General features: G+C 35.5%; 1 protein-coding gene across 5 annotated transcripts in view; it reads left to right on the forward strand.

The window, feature by feature from the left end:
• KCNH7 (potassium voltage-gated channel subfamily H member 7) overlaps window positions 1-14,024 on the forward strand; it is a 223,054-nt gene that overhangs the window by 186,955 nt on the left and 22,075 nt on the right. For 4 of the 5 annotated variants that reach the window (XM_064661044.1, XM_064661048.1, XM_064661046.1 and 1 more), the window contains 3 exons: window positions 4,502-4,754; window positions 8,179-8,384; window positions 11,000-11,099. In XM_064661044.1, coding sequence (XP_064517114.1) covers window positions 4,502-4,754; window positions 8,179-8,384; window positions 11,000-11,099 — 559 coding nt within the window. The remainder of the gene's footprint in view (window positions 1-4,501; window positions 4,755-8,178; window positions 8,385-10,999; window positions 11,100-14,024) is intronic. The other variant, XM_064661045.1, reaches the window with a different exon arrangement.

Consider the following 14,024-nt stretch of genomic DNA (forward strand, 5'->3'; position numbering starts at 1 on the left):
GAGAGACTTACCTTTATCTTTCCCACCATATGCCCCTCATAAGCATCCCACCTAACTGACCTATCTTGATACTGAAAAATAGATCCCAAAAGACTAGCTACCCTGCTAGTCCATGCTGGATCCCTGCCACTCATAAGCAAGTCTGTTTGATTCTAGGACAAGAAAGCCTTATTCAAAACTAGTTTCAAAATACTCCAAACAGACACACAACACACAAGAGCCCTCTTATTCTCTCTTCAACTGCTTCCTGGTGTTTATTGTTTTATCCTATCTATATTTCAAGAGGGAAAATGTGTGACAAAAGATTATATGCAGAATTAAAGGAATACGTTTGACTGCCAGGCTGCAGGGACTGATTTCTCGTGCTTGGAAAGGCCAAGAGAGCTGGGACTGTTCAGCCAGTCTGGAGAAGTGGATGATCACAGGGGATCTCATCGATGTAAACAAATACATGAAGGGAGGGTGTAAAGAAGGTGGAACCAGGCTCTTTCAGTGGTGCTCCATGACAGGACCAGAGGAAATGGCCACACACTGAAACAGGAGGTTTCGTCCAAACATCAGAAAACACTTTTTACTGTGAGGATGACTGAGCACTGGTACAAGTTGCCCAGAGAGGTTGTGGTGTCTCCGTCCTTGGAGGTATTCAAAAGCCATCTGGACATCGCCTTGGGTTACCAGCTCTAGGTAGCCCTGCTTCAGCAGGGAATTGGACCAGTCAACCAGAAGTTCTTTCCAACCTCAACGATTCTCTGATTCTGTTGGTATGGAATGTGGTATATCCATGTTTAACAACAATTATTGTAGCTAATATCCTAGTTTGCTTTGGTTTGGATACTTTCTAAATAGTTTCTGTGGTACAGATGTCAATACCCGTTCCAGAACTGAGGACAGAAAATCTAAAAATTGTCATGAATTTTTTAATTTATCCAAAAAACCCCAACGTTATTATTGCCCCAGTTATTTGTCATCTGAGGTTAAGGCACAAAGATGTGTCCAATTCTGTTGTCACAAATGTGTCTGATACATGGGTGAGTGATACTTTGTTGTCATCTTGAAAAAGAGAAGTTAATGCAGCTGGACTTCTCTCCTCTTGCAAAAGATCACAATCTTCAAGGTCCCTACTATCCTAACTAAATTGCAATTCCATGTAAAATGTTTTACATCTCTCTGAATGACGTTTTTCTCCTCTCTAAGCATGCCACAGAGATAAATCAACATTATTTGACAATAAATAAGTTTTATTCCAGATAGGAAGAGATAACTGAACTTGGGCTTCATAACCATCAATGAGAGACAACTGGAGCCTATGGTCACAGCATCCTAAGTGATTCTTTTTTTCGCGGGGGGGGAGGGGGGGGCAGTTAAAGCTGATTTTATGTCTCATTACACATCTTTTTAAAAATAACTATGTGTATCTCTTGATCTCATGAGTTCTGATGCCAAACATGATTCTAACCATGAGAATACACAATTTTTCTCATCAGGGCCTGGTGGAATCACAGCTGAAGAGATATTGAGTGTAACTATAGAAACATATTAGGAAAGAATGCAGCGACTGAAACTCACACCTGTATTCAAACAACTTATTAGTTTGGGATTTTCATTTATGATAATTTTATTAAAAAGCATTTACAGCTTTATAATTTTCAATGATTTTATTTTTTGCATTACCTAATCTTGAATTCATATAATTTCAAGAATTTTTCTTGCCACATTGGAGTTTAACTTAAATGTGTTTAAAGACTCCAAAACCACACAGCAAGTGAAAAGAAGTGAAATGGAATGAGTTAGGTTATTTTTAACTTAATCTTAAGATTTTGAAGACTACATGGATGACTTTCTAGTATTTAGAGAGGGCAGTATTTGTATACATACTGTATTAATGTTGATTCTCATTTCATAATAACATAATTTTCAATACAATTGTTTCAGTAAAAATAGGAAGTGTACACGGAGGTTTGGGTTGGCAAAGTGTTGTCTGTAGTGCACAACATAAAACTTAGTTTGGAAACATCAAATTCCATATAGTGTCAGCTACTGGACTTAGATTAAATACCTCACTACATACAATGTGCATGATATGGTAAGCTTATTTTAACAATGTAGTTTATAACAGTGTTTTAACAAATTTATTTTCAAATTAGCTTCTTTCTTGCATTTCCCAGCTTGTACTGATGGAATAATCATTGGAAATCAATGTTGTTTTCATTCTAAACATTTGAAAATTGTGGTATTAAGAGTAAATGTCTTTCATCTCTGATGTATAAAACTATTTTAGAGTGTAAGCTCCATGGGGCAGGGACTTTTTAGTCACAGATGCTTGAATGGAGGCTGGTGTCTTTCAGATGAGATTGGCATATAAATAACTATTAACTAATATGCAATGATTTTAGAACAGTTTCATGTTAAGTATAAATTAATTATAAAAATAATTGTTTCTTTAAAAAGATATCCAAAATATCTTCAGAAATATAAACTAACACACATGGTCTGCATGGTTTTTGCTTAATGGTAAAATACAATTCCTTGAGAAATGAGGTAAACAGCTGATGTGAAAAATTAATACAATTTATTCTAAGTTGTGCTTCTGACTTTCTAACAATTAAAACACCTTTTCTTATAAGTACTTCTGAATTCAAAATACATTTCCTATTTTGCATCCTATAGAAATGGAGCTCTTTTAAATTTTATTCAGATAGATGTATAGCATACTACTTGATTCTTAACAGATCTTCTATATTCACATGACTAGAGAACAATTTCAAAATAAACACTGGCAATATTTCCCCAACTTTGTATCATTTGACAGATGCATTTGTTTATCAGTTTCTCAGTGTCATTCAGCAAATAAATTGATACAATCTACAGCCTTTTTCTTTGAATATAATAGCATTAAAATAAAAAGCATAATTGGATACTGAGATATTTGTATGGGTGTGATAGATACTGAAAACAGAGTGGCACCACAGAATCTTTTCATTTATCATATTTTCTTTTGCTTACTGTTGTTGAATGTTGGCTTTTTCTGAGGATCTATAAATTTCATGTGGTAATGCCCTAAAGCTCATAAAATTTTGTATATATTTATTAAAACATTGTGTTTGTTATTTCACAGCATTGATTTCCATTAACAATCATAGAAACATTTCAACTCAATTCAAGGTACTAATATTTCATTTGTAAAACATAGCCTGGCTTGTGTGGACAGAAGCCTCATATCAGAAATGTGTTCATCTTCTTCGTTAGCAAGGGACATGAGTTCTGAATATCTTTGTGCAAAAAGAGTGAGTGCACAGACCTTTATTGTGCTGAAGTAGAAATTAATATAGCAACAAGTTAATAATTTTGTATATATCTTTTTTTCTGTGTGGAAATATTTGCACATTTATAGAAAAATAATGCAGAGGATGAAGAGTAATGAATTAATAGACTGCTCTAATAACAGTCTATTATGTGTCTATAATGAAAGACACATCCTGTTCACATATTCATAAGATTTATAGCATCAGTACAGGTTTTGCCTTAAGAAATATGCAATAGTTGTAGCCAGTCATATCCCATTCACATCTTTGACAGCAGAATACAGGATATAACAAAGGAAGGGTAATGCCTGATAATGTGTCAGCAGGCAGTCACAAGGTGGGCAGTACTCCCATGAAGTCAGTAGCAGAAATCTTTATGTATTTTAAAGGAATCAGAGGTAATATTATCCTAGACAATTTATAAAAGCTCACACAAAATAAGCACATTGTAAATAGCTCACTTCTTTCCTTCTAAACAAAATTAAAATGTTGCCATGGTAGCCAAGAGGAGTCCCATGGTTCTACTTCAGGCAAACTCCCATTGTTCTGAGTAAGACACAAGCAAGGACCACAGCAACTAGCCCTGTGGTTTGCTGAACTAATCATCTGCCTATGTAAATCTGCATTACATCTTTGTTTCAGTGGCTCCTGCTGCTTTTTCTGATAAAAATCCAAGTACCACAAGCAGAATATATTTAACATGAAAATCCTAATAAAATGGCCTCCTTTTGAAAAATATCTGATGTTGAGATAGCTCTCATTTTACAAATGTCATGGTTATTTCAGCAAAAACATCTCTTATAATAAACATAGTACTTTTATAATTAATAAAAAAGAAATAGAGATATTAGTCCAAATAAGTGAAATTCAGTCAAGACTCTCCCTTTAACTGTTTTATTTGTTATTTTACTGTGGTATGTTCATTCATACACCTTAATACTCTTTGTTGCAATAAAACAAAGCTTAATAGCATATTTTGTAATCACTATATAGATTAGTATTTACACTAATATACACATTGTATAAACTTTGCAATATAGATTACGATATGCACTTGTTGAATGTTAATACTCTGACAGCTCTTAGAGCCACATCTATCTGTATGTCACTTCTTTCTTTTTGTCCAGGAAGAAAACATAAAAATTATATAAAGGAATTTTCACAGCATTCGCATGAAATCCTTATTCTTGCCTTTCCAGGTCCTGAAGGGGTTTCCAGAATGCTTACAAGCTGACATTTGTCTGCACCTCAACCAAAATTTACTTCAGAATTGCAAAGCTTTCCGGGGGGCCAGTAAAGGCTGTCTTCGAGCTTTGGCTATGAAATTTAAGACAACACATGCTCCTCCTGGAGACACTTTGGTGCACTGTGGAGATGTTCTCACTGCTCTTTACTTTGTGTCAAGAGGCTCTATTGAAATCCTTAAGAGTGACATTGTTGTAGCCATCCTTGGTAAGTAGATTATTACAAGACACGTTAAAAGAGTCATAGATTTGGAAAGAAGTATTCATAGTTGTTCCTGAGGAAGGAAAACTGTGAATATTTTACTCACTCTTATTTAAAATCAAGTAATGAAATGATTTAAGGAGAAAAGTTTACATTATTGTAATAATTCATGTGTACCACAGAGCTCATAATTTTGGATATCTAAAGATTTATCTTTAGTCAGATGCATCCCTAGGTAAATGGTAAGTTGCAAGTTGAGAGAAAGCAGATATCCATTTATTCCAGTTCTGATCATGCTGCAAGAATCAAAGTCAAGGACACCCTTTTCTTGAACAGTGATGAGGGTATTGAGACACATAGACTGCCTTATACACTAACTGGAAGAATCTACTTCAGGCATTCAAAATGTCTTCTAAAGGTTTTCACAAATGTCTGTTTCTGCCCACTGGGCATATAGAAATAGAAGAGAATAACAGATTAATCTGATCTAGGTGTAATAACACCAGTATGTTCTGCTATATTGTTAACATGTTCTTTTTTGCATAGCATAGTGAATCACTTGGTTTATTTCCTAATGAAGTTGGCTCAGGGCAATGCTCAGTCCATCTTGGAGTTCACCTGCAACTGGTGATAACTCTCATGTAAAACCAGTAAGACTTCATTAGCTACAGCAACTTTAAAAGTAAAATAACTAAAACCCTACCTAAAGAAGACTACAGATTTTTTTCTCCAATTTTGTATTAAATAATAAGAATGCAAAGAGTAATTGAGTAGGTGAGTAATGATTTTGCTGTACAGAAGCCTAAACTAGTAATGTAACATATGTAATGTCATTCATATGTTTTCCTTTCTGTTTATCAGTCACTGTAGGAACTTACAGCCAAAAAAGCAGCGGAAGCAATATATGGACTGGTGGCACTGTGTTGCTATTAGTCCACTTGTAACTGATTATTCTGCTAGTATCCACAGGGTCAGTATGTGAGCAGAACAAAGATATGTCTAAAGCAATCCTTCCCTAGGTTTAGATAGTGTCATCAAGATAATGTGTCATCTCATGCTGTTCCATCTCATCAGCTGGGTCTGCTTTAGGCACAAGCAAAGTAGGAAGCATGCAAATATAACGCTTTGAGGTTTTTACTTACCTGTCTAAGTGTCCCTGATTATGAGCAGTGTGGTTCATCAAGGAGTTCATCTCTTACATCAAAAATGCATAAATTTCTTTAGCACTCGCAATCAAGAAAAGTGACAACTTTATGAATTCATCAATTTCTTCCTGGGCCAAGGATGCAGACCGGTCAAGTGTTCACGTTAAGCACATCAGATCCTATGGTCTCACACTGCAGCAGAAACCCAAGTGTTTGCAAGGCAATGCCACTTCCAGCCTACAGCTGCACCAGGGACTGCAGTTTGGAGCCCCACTCTGCAAGCAAATGGTAGTTCAGACAGAAAAACAGGTGTGCACAAGGCAGCCAAAAGTACTCTATGAGCTCACATCTGTTGTGTGATCCATGAGGCAAGAGAAGTTGGCTCCAGTTAATGAGTTTGTGGTATCTTGAAGAATCTGCAAAGAATAGAAATGAATGAAAATTACTCTGCAATGAAATCACACAGAAACCTAACAAAGTTTATCAATACCTAGCCAAATATTTTTAGGTAGTTGCTTTCTATGAAAAATGTACACACAGAAATGGACATGCAAAACACTCAACGCTTTTTCCTCTGGGGCTGAAAAGACTTGAGTCCAACAGAGGTAGAATGAAGTTTTCACTCTCAACAAGTACTGCAATTTCATCAAAGAGTTTTCTGAGAAATGTTGGGGGTTTTCCCACAGCTTTCCTCAAATTGTCAGCACTATCTGATGTGGATGAGTTAAGTCTGATCAGTACTGACATGACAACAGTAATTCTATGTCAAATCCTTAGAAAATAAAATGCCTCTGGAATCTACCATCTCTTTCAGCTTTGCAGACAAGATATAAAAATACTGCAACCATGTCAATACTCTTACTGCAGAAAAGGTGTTATATGCCTTGAATAGGGACCTCTGCATTCATAAACATTTAGGCCAGAAGGACTATATTTTCTAATCCCTATTATGTCACTGATTCCTGTTACATTTCATACCTTTAACTATCTGTTATGTCTTATAACTCTGTTCGATGAAAGAAAAGCAATAGGTTTTGATTTAAAGACATAGAGATGAAAAAATGATTGCTTTCGTTGGCAGTTTATTTCCATAGTAAATAATCTTTTTTTTAATATATATGCTTTATTTCCAGTATAAAATTTTCTTTCTTCAATTTCTTTCCATTGGTTCTTGCTAGGCATTCTTTCTTGTATTCTAGAAGCATTGCCTCCCAAGTAATTTTTTCTCTAAACAATATATGCAATATAACCAGGTTATCTCTTAATCTTCCTAGATTCTTTAAGATACTTACTGTAAATCAATCCTTATATTATTTTTTCCATTTTTTAGCTGCCTGCTCACTCAGTTTTCAGCTTCCTCTTTAGAAATTGGAGAAATCAGAACTACTCTTAGTAACATAATGTAAAACACACAAATGTTTAACAGGGAGGCAGAATCACCCCTGTGTTCTTCTTTACCAGTCTGCTGTTTTGCCCTTGCTATGACCACTATTTTTTTCCACAAGCATCGTCCTACTTTCCCCCCAAACCCCATTTTGCAGGTAAGGCCTGAAACTCTTACTTTAGAGGATATTTTCACTGGTCTATGGCTGCAGCTGCTCTGCATTGATGAAAGTCAGGTGAAGATTTGGCAAAACTGAACAGTCAAATAGAGATGACAATTTTAACAAACAGGTAATGTGAATGTGGCAACATTGACTGAAAGGATTGTAATGGTATCAAAACAGAGGCAGCCACATTTAGAGAGCATCTTCAAAACAACTTCTGCATCTTAGAAGTTTTGCATTCCCTCTGAAAAATATAAATGCTAAGTAATTTTCTACTAAAATGTATTTCAAGTGTGGTCAGCTCCTTCATGTAATTCTTAACAAAATGATATTACAGGCTAGATAGCTCCTGTACTGGACTGAACAGTAGAAATTGCATCTTTGTCATCTAACAATGTGATTTAAACCACCAAATAATGTTTTTAAAGAAAGAACAAAGGAAACTGCTCTAGTCATGCTGTTTTGATGAAACTGAAGAAAAGTTGTGATGAAACTAGATTTTGCTTTCACTTAGTCCAGTTATACGCCTATGCATTTTCATTGATTTTGATACTTTCACTTTTAATATTTAATGATTTTACTTTTTCTTTACAAAAATACATGTTCAATGGTAATCTAATTCTATCACTTAATGTAAAATCAAGTATTCTATGCCACTATCATAAAGAAATATATCATTCAATTTAATGGTTATTTCATGTTTAAAATAATAATCTCCATCTAATTTTCTCTCTTCAGGGAAAAATGATATTTTTGGAGAGATGGTACATCTTTATGCAAAACCAGGAAAGTCAAATGCAGATGTGAGAGCTTTAACTTACTGTGACTTACATAAGATCCAGAGAGAAGATCTGCTAGAAGTTTTGGATATGTACCCTGAATTTTCTGATCTCTTCCTCACCAATCTAGAATTGACCTTTAATCTGAGAGATGAAACTGCAAAGGTACATATAATAAGTGCGGGTTTTCTTCTTCATACTGGGCCAAATCTGTCCCTCAGTAACAAAACTTAAAAATGGCATTTGAATAACCAAGGTTAGAAAAATTAAAAGCTAAAATCCTGAGGCCAAATCCTATATTAAAAAAATATACTCACCTGATTTCTCCTACCGAAGTCAGTTAAATATGGCAGAAGTCAATGAAATTATTCAGATGATGTTAATCTAACAGGATTTGGTTCTATATTTAAATAGTATTAAAGCTTCACCCAGAGGGATTTTGTTAAAACCATGGAAAATATGGCTTTTTTCAGATGACTATAGCCTAGGTCACCACAAGGGGAACTTTTGACACTAAATATAATTGTATATCCATAAAATAAGGATAAATCAGATTATCCAGATTCATTCTGTGTATAGCAATAGAAAATATTTAATTGCCTTTCAAATATGAATTGTTAATTCTCTTATCTTGGAGTGCACTCTACCTCCTAGGAGACTAAAAATTTACAAGGGCCTTTTCAAATTTCAGTCAGTCTTCATATTTGCAAGGATTTCTTCGTCTCTTTTTTACCACAGTGACAGTCCTAAATGTTCCCTTTTGCACAAATTGCATCTTCAGGAAAGTAAAAAAATCACCAGCGTTTCCTTATTTCAGACTGGCAGGGTGAGTCTGACTTGGGAAAGAAAGTGGACGTTTGGCCAAAAAGGGAGTGGGGAAAGGCAATTGCTGAGCTCATGCTACTGAGGCTAAAGCCTTCCCTACAAGGTTGCAGGTATCACCAGACATGGACTACACTGCCCACAGAATGACTAGTTCCCACTTCATTATTTCTGAGATACTGTAATTTTGTTATTTCCAACTATACTTTAAGGGAAAACAGAGGTTGAATGAGAAGGAACTAACATATTCTGGCCTCAAAGGCCTTCTGAGAAACAAAGGGAAAAGAGCACTAATTTTTAGGCTGTAAAAGATAGGGACATCTTTGCTAATTACATGTGGATCTTTATTTTTAAAAAAATTAAAACAAATATAACTTCTGACAAGAAGTATCACTTCTTTTTATGATGAACCCTTTTAATAAAATATCATTCTGAAAATAAAAGATCAATTATATTCTTTATTTTCAAAGTTATCCTTTTTTTATGTATTGTAAAGGTCATAATTATTAATTACATCCGAAATACAATACAATAAATGTATAGTCTAGTGATAAATTTAAGTTAAAAGTGAATATCCTCATATTTGAAAAATTCTTAGAGGATAAATTCACATTAATGATTTTAGTCTGAGCAATTACTTCTTGCTTACATTGTCATTAATGTTTTATCATTATTTTTCTTACATCTGAGTAAATTGAAAAAAACCCCATCTTATGTTTTGTGGTGTAAAATACAAAGAAAATTCACACTGCTTATGTATCTTAGAAATTCATCAGTTGTTATTTCTTACTGCTGTACCAGCGAGCCAAGAAAAAATTCACTGTTCTTCACAGAAACAAAGAAGGGAGGAGAGGTTCACCCATGCTTCTGAGCTTACAAAATCATAGTTTTTAGCAATTCCACTTCCTTTCCACTGTCTATTGCAATCCAGAAAATCATCCCCCAAAAGATGCAATGAGCACATTCTCATCTTCAAAACATCACTCAGATCTAAATTTATTATCTGAATAATAGGTGCTTATGCCTCAACTCCTGCTCCTATGCTCCTATTTGTGTAAAAGCACCTTTTTCATCCTGCAGTTATTCTACCAGTGGGCCACCATTGTAAACCTCACCAGGTTTACAATGAACAGAATAGCAAAAATGTAAATGCTTCCCACTTCTTTCCCTCTGCCCTTCTCCCACATGCCAGTTTGCTTACTTCAGGGGAAATGGGAAACCTTGCTAGCACAGAGAAGGGAAGTAGGTTGAAGCCAATGCCATAGGTATGTACACAAAGAGCTCAACTGGTGTTATTTTTGCTTATTTGTAAATTTTTCAGTTTTAGATAAGTAGGGGGGGAAAAGAGTTAAATGCATCTTGGTTTTATTAAGGAAAGAAAGCACAGCCTGTAAGATGAACAAAAAAAGGCAAGATTGGGTTCTGGTATGGAATAAGTATCTGAATGATCTAACTCTGATAGAGAGGAAGGAAAGGCCTAGAAAGACAAAACAATGAGGGATAAAGTGCCTCTTGCTTGTCAGCCTTATATTTACTGTTGTAAAATTTAAGCTTTATAATCATTACCATGTAGTTAAATATAAATATAATTGCAATCAGATACCACGTTACTTCTTGCAATAATGTACATTCTCTGTTAGAGGTTCTTAAACCACATCTGTGCTAGTTCATGGAAGCTGATAACACAAGAACACATGTATTATCATGTAAACTTATTATCAGGTTAATTTTATTTCACCATGAGATGGTGACATTTTTGGTTTGGGTCAATTTGTATAAACTTTTTAATGTTAGCCTGGGGCAATACCATTAGCTGGGGATGGAGAGGTTGATGCAGACTGACTGTAATATTACCTTTCTTAAAGCTTGAACATGATTAATAGTCAATCACCTACTACAAAACTGCCCTCCTTAGATGGGACTAATCTGTCATTTTGTTTCATATTTCATTAAACAAGTCTGACCTCGTAATAAGATCACAAACTACTAATGATACAGATGGAGATAACTGCAAACTACGAAGACGGAAATTGTCCTTCCAAAGTGAAATAGAGAAAGGTAATTAACTTCATTTCTTACGTTAGACAGCACTGCTTCATTATTCATTGGTATTTCACTTGGTAATGCTGGGTACATTAGGGTCCCATGTTGTATGTTACTGCAGCAGCCCTTGAGAATCCAGCTAGGCAGTAAAAATACTTGGTGCATTATCCCCTTGGTGCATTTGAGCTTATGCTCAAATAGAACTAGAAGATAGATGTTTCACCCTTCCATGACTTCACATCTATCTGTGCAGAGCTGTTCAAACATTAAGCTGCCTTAATGCCTTTGAAATATACATATATATATATATGTATATTATCTCAAACAATATTTATTTTCTGAGACAGGATGTTTTAAACTCTTTGGAGAACCTAGTCTATTGGATTATTTAGTTTCCTCAGAAAAGTGCTTTGTTGATCTTAATGCTAGGTAGTGTTTCTCCCTGGAATTAAAATATTTTAAAATTTTAAATTTTAAAATATTTCAGGACACAGTAGATTCACCATAGTCCAATTTTTATTCATATAGTAATATGTAAAATGGTGTCCTGGCAAAAGTTCAGGTAATGTTTTATGTGCTTACATTCGCCTTAGTGGCTTTTGGAACTAATGAAGGAAAATTCAGTGAAATATTAAACTATTTCATTAGTATTCAGTACTGCTAAATACCAGGAACTGTAGATAGTAGCTATGGTCAAACAGCAACAGTCATGAAGACAGCTAAACTGATACTCATAGGATTTTCATGTTTATGTAGGAAAAACACAATTCCTTTAATAACATCACACATTTATGTCTGAATGGTTTGTCTGACAAATTACTGTTTCTGGTATGCCTGTCTTTTACACTCCACAGTTAAACTTCAATCCTAAATACAGCATAATACCAATTTATAGAGTGGCAGAGTAGCTGATAATAAATGGGAACACTTTAAACATACATAGCAAGTATAATGCTTGATGAAGAAAGGCTCTAATCCAGAGTGTGGCTATTCAGAACAATGACATTGCTGTTTGATCAGAGAAGCATCTTTAGGGCAGGAAGCCAAGACTGACAACAAATCTGTCAGGAAAATGTCCCCATGAAATATTCAATCTGCTCTTCACAAAGAATCTGTTGACAGAGGTGCTTTGCCTGACTAACCTTCCCATTTCTTATGAGAAAACACATGCTGCTACCTAGACAAGATGGAAGTGATCTTTCATGCTGTGCATGCTGCAGAATTACAAATAAGCTACTCAGGTGTTAATGTGGTTCCAAGACCCCTAGGCTTTTATCATTCTTGTCCAGTCAACTACACTGAACATCCTCTTTGAAACATTTATTTACATTACTTTTGAAAGAACATAATTTCCCACTGTTTTGTCTCTGAAAAAAATACTTCCACCATTGGGAAGAAGAGACAAGACTGACGACAAGCTCCTTAGTCCTGGCAATGATTGTATAGCACCTGGTAATGTCTGAGTTAGACAGAAGTGAAGTCCATCCGAGGAAAGGATGAAATTGTAAGAGTCCTTTGCAAGAACTGCTTATTCTTTTGGCCCAGTGCCTTATTGCCCCTCTCTGGTCTCTGCTCAGAGTCCCTACACGTTCCCATAGCTGCAGCAGACACCTCACAGCCACAGATCTTCAGGGTCCTTTTCTGTGGCCCATCCTACATCCTCTATGAGGCTGTAGAGTACTGGAGGTAATACTGGCTTGTAAAGTAATATTCTATTGATTTCAAGCCTTTAAATGTAGGAGAGAGTGGCATCATATTTTGATCCAGCATAGTGAATCTATAATGATAAATATTTGGGGATGATCCTGCAGAGTTTTTCAGAAGAACTGGAGTAGAAAAGACAGAGTTCCTGAACAAACAGCTGGTAAATACATTTCTGGCCACAGTATGCCAAATGATAAAAAAAAATGTGTTATGTCACTACTTTTAACAATCATATTTTGTTTTCAGAACTACAGTTTGAACAGGATAGAGACACCCAACATTCTCACTTGTATATTCTGATATATTATTTTGTATTTATTTGGGGGTGCTCTTGGAATGGTCTTCTTGCTGGCATTCTTTACTTTTATCTGTTGACCTTCTAGCATATTATGCAGCTTGAAATTGTATTGTTTCCATCTTTAGTGTAATCATCAGGGTTTTTCTCCATTTTGGAGTGCTAAAAATGGGATTGTGTTATCTCAGCCTTTAGTTCATGCTAGCCTGATTTAGACCTTGTTGCCATGGTAACTTCCTGCATGAGTTTTTCGGGGATTAAACCAAAATCAACACAGCTCTCTGTTATGCATCTGCAGTTAGTACCACTATTTTTCCAATTCCACACCAGACCTTGTCACTCAACATACACATATTTCCACCATTTCTTACCTGTGTCAGTGAAAATTGATCTTAGCTGCTAAGACTAGTAAGGGCTCTGTCATAATGTGATTTTAAAGGGTACAAGACTATTCAAGAGACCGGCTTGTTCTCTGACTTCCAGAATGGGTTGCAATACCATAACAGGTCACCTGCAAAAATCAATATACACACTAGATAGTGGTTTATACTTGCTCCCACCCAAAAGACATTCACTGCAGGTCTTTCAGAATAGGGGAATGATACTTCTTGCACAGGTGCAGGTGCAGACTTAGCCAGTTGCCATAGATGCTTGACAGTCAGCCAAGAAACTCTGTGACTGCTTAAAATTAGCAGCATTCCTGCCTGGCAGTTCCAAACAAAGCTCTCAGCTGGGTTGGCAAGTTAGTCTCTTGCTGAAAACTGAGGGACAACAAGCTGCTCCATCTATATCCAGCTGCCATTTTCAACAGTGCAGAATACAATCCTTTCTTGCCCATTTCTCATTTTCCTCTAGCAGTTCTGCAGGAATTTGCTAATTTCAAGGGAAATACATTCAGGCTTTCTGCTAGTTCTGAATGCAGATCTATTATTCTGTGCTGA

The sequence above is a fragment of the Pseudopipra pipra genome, chromosome 7 (assembly GCF_036250125.1).
Source record: "Pseudopipra pipra isolate bDixPip1 chromosome 7, bDixPip1.hap1, whole genome shotgun sequence".
Taxonomy (NCBI): Eukaryota; Metazoa; Chordata; class Aves; order Passeriformes; family Pipridae; genus Pseudopipra; species Pseudopipra pipra.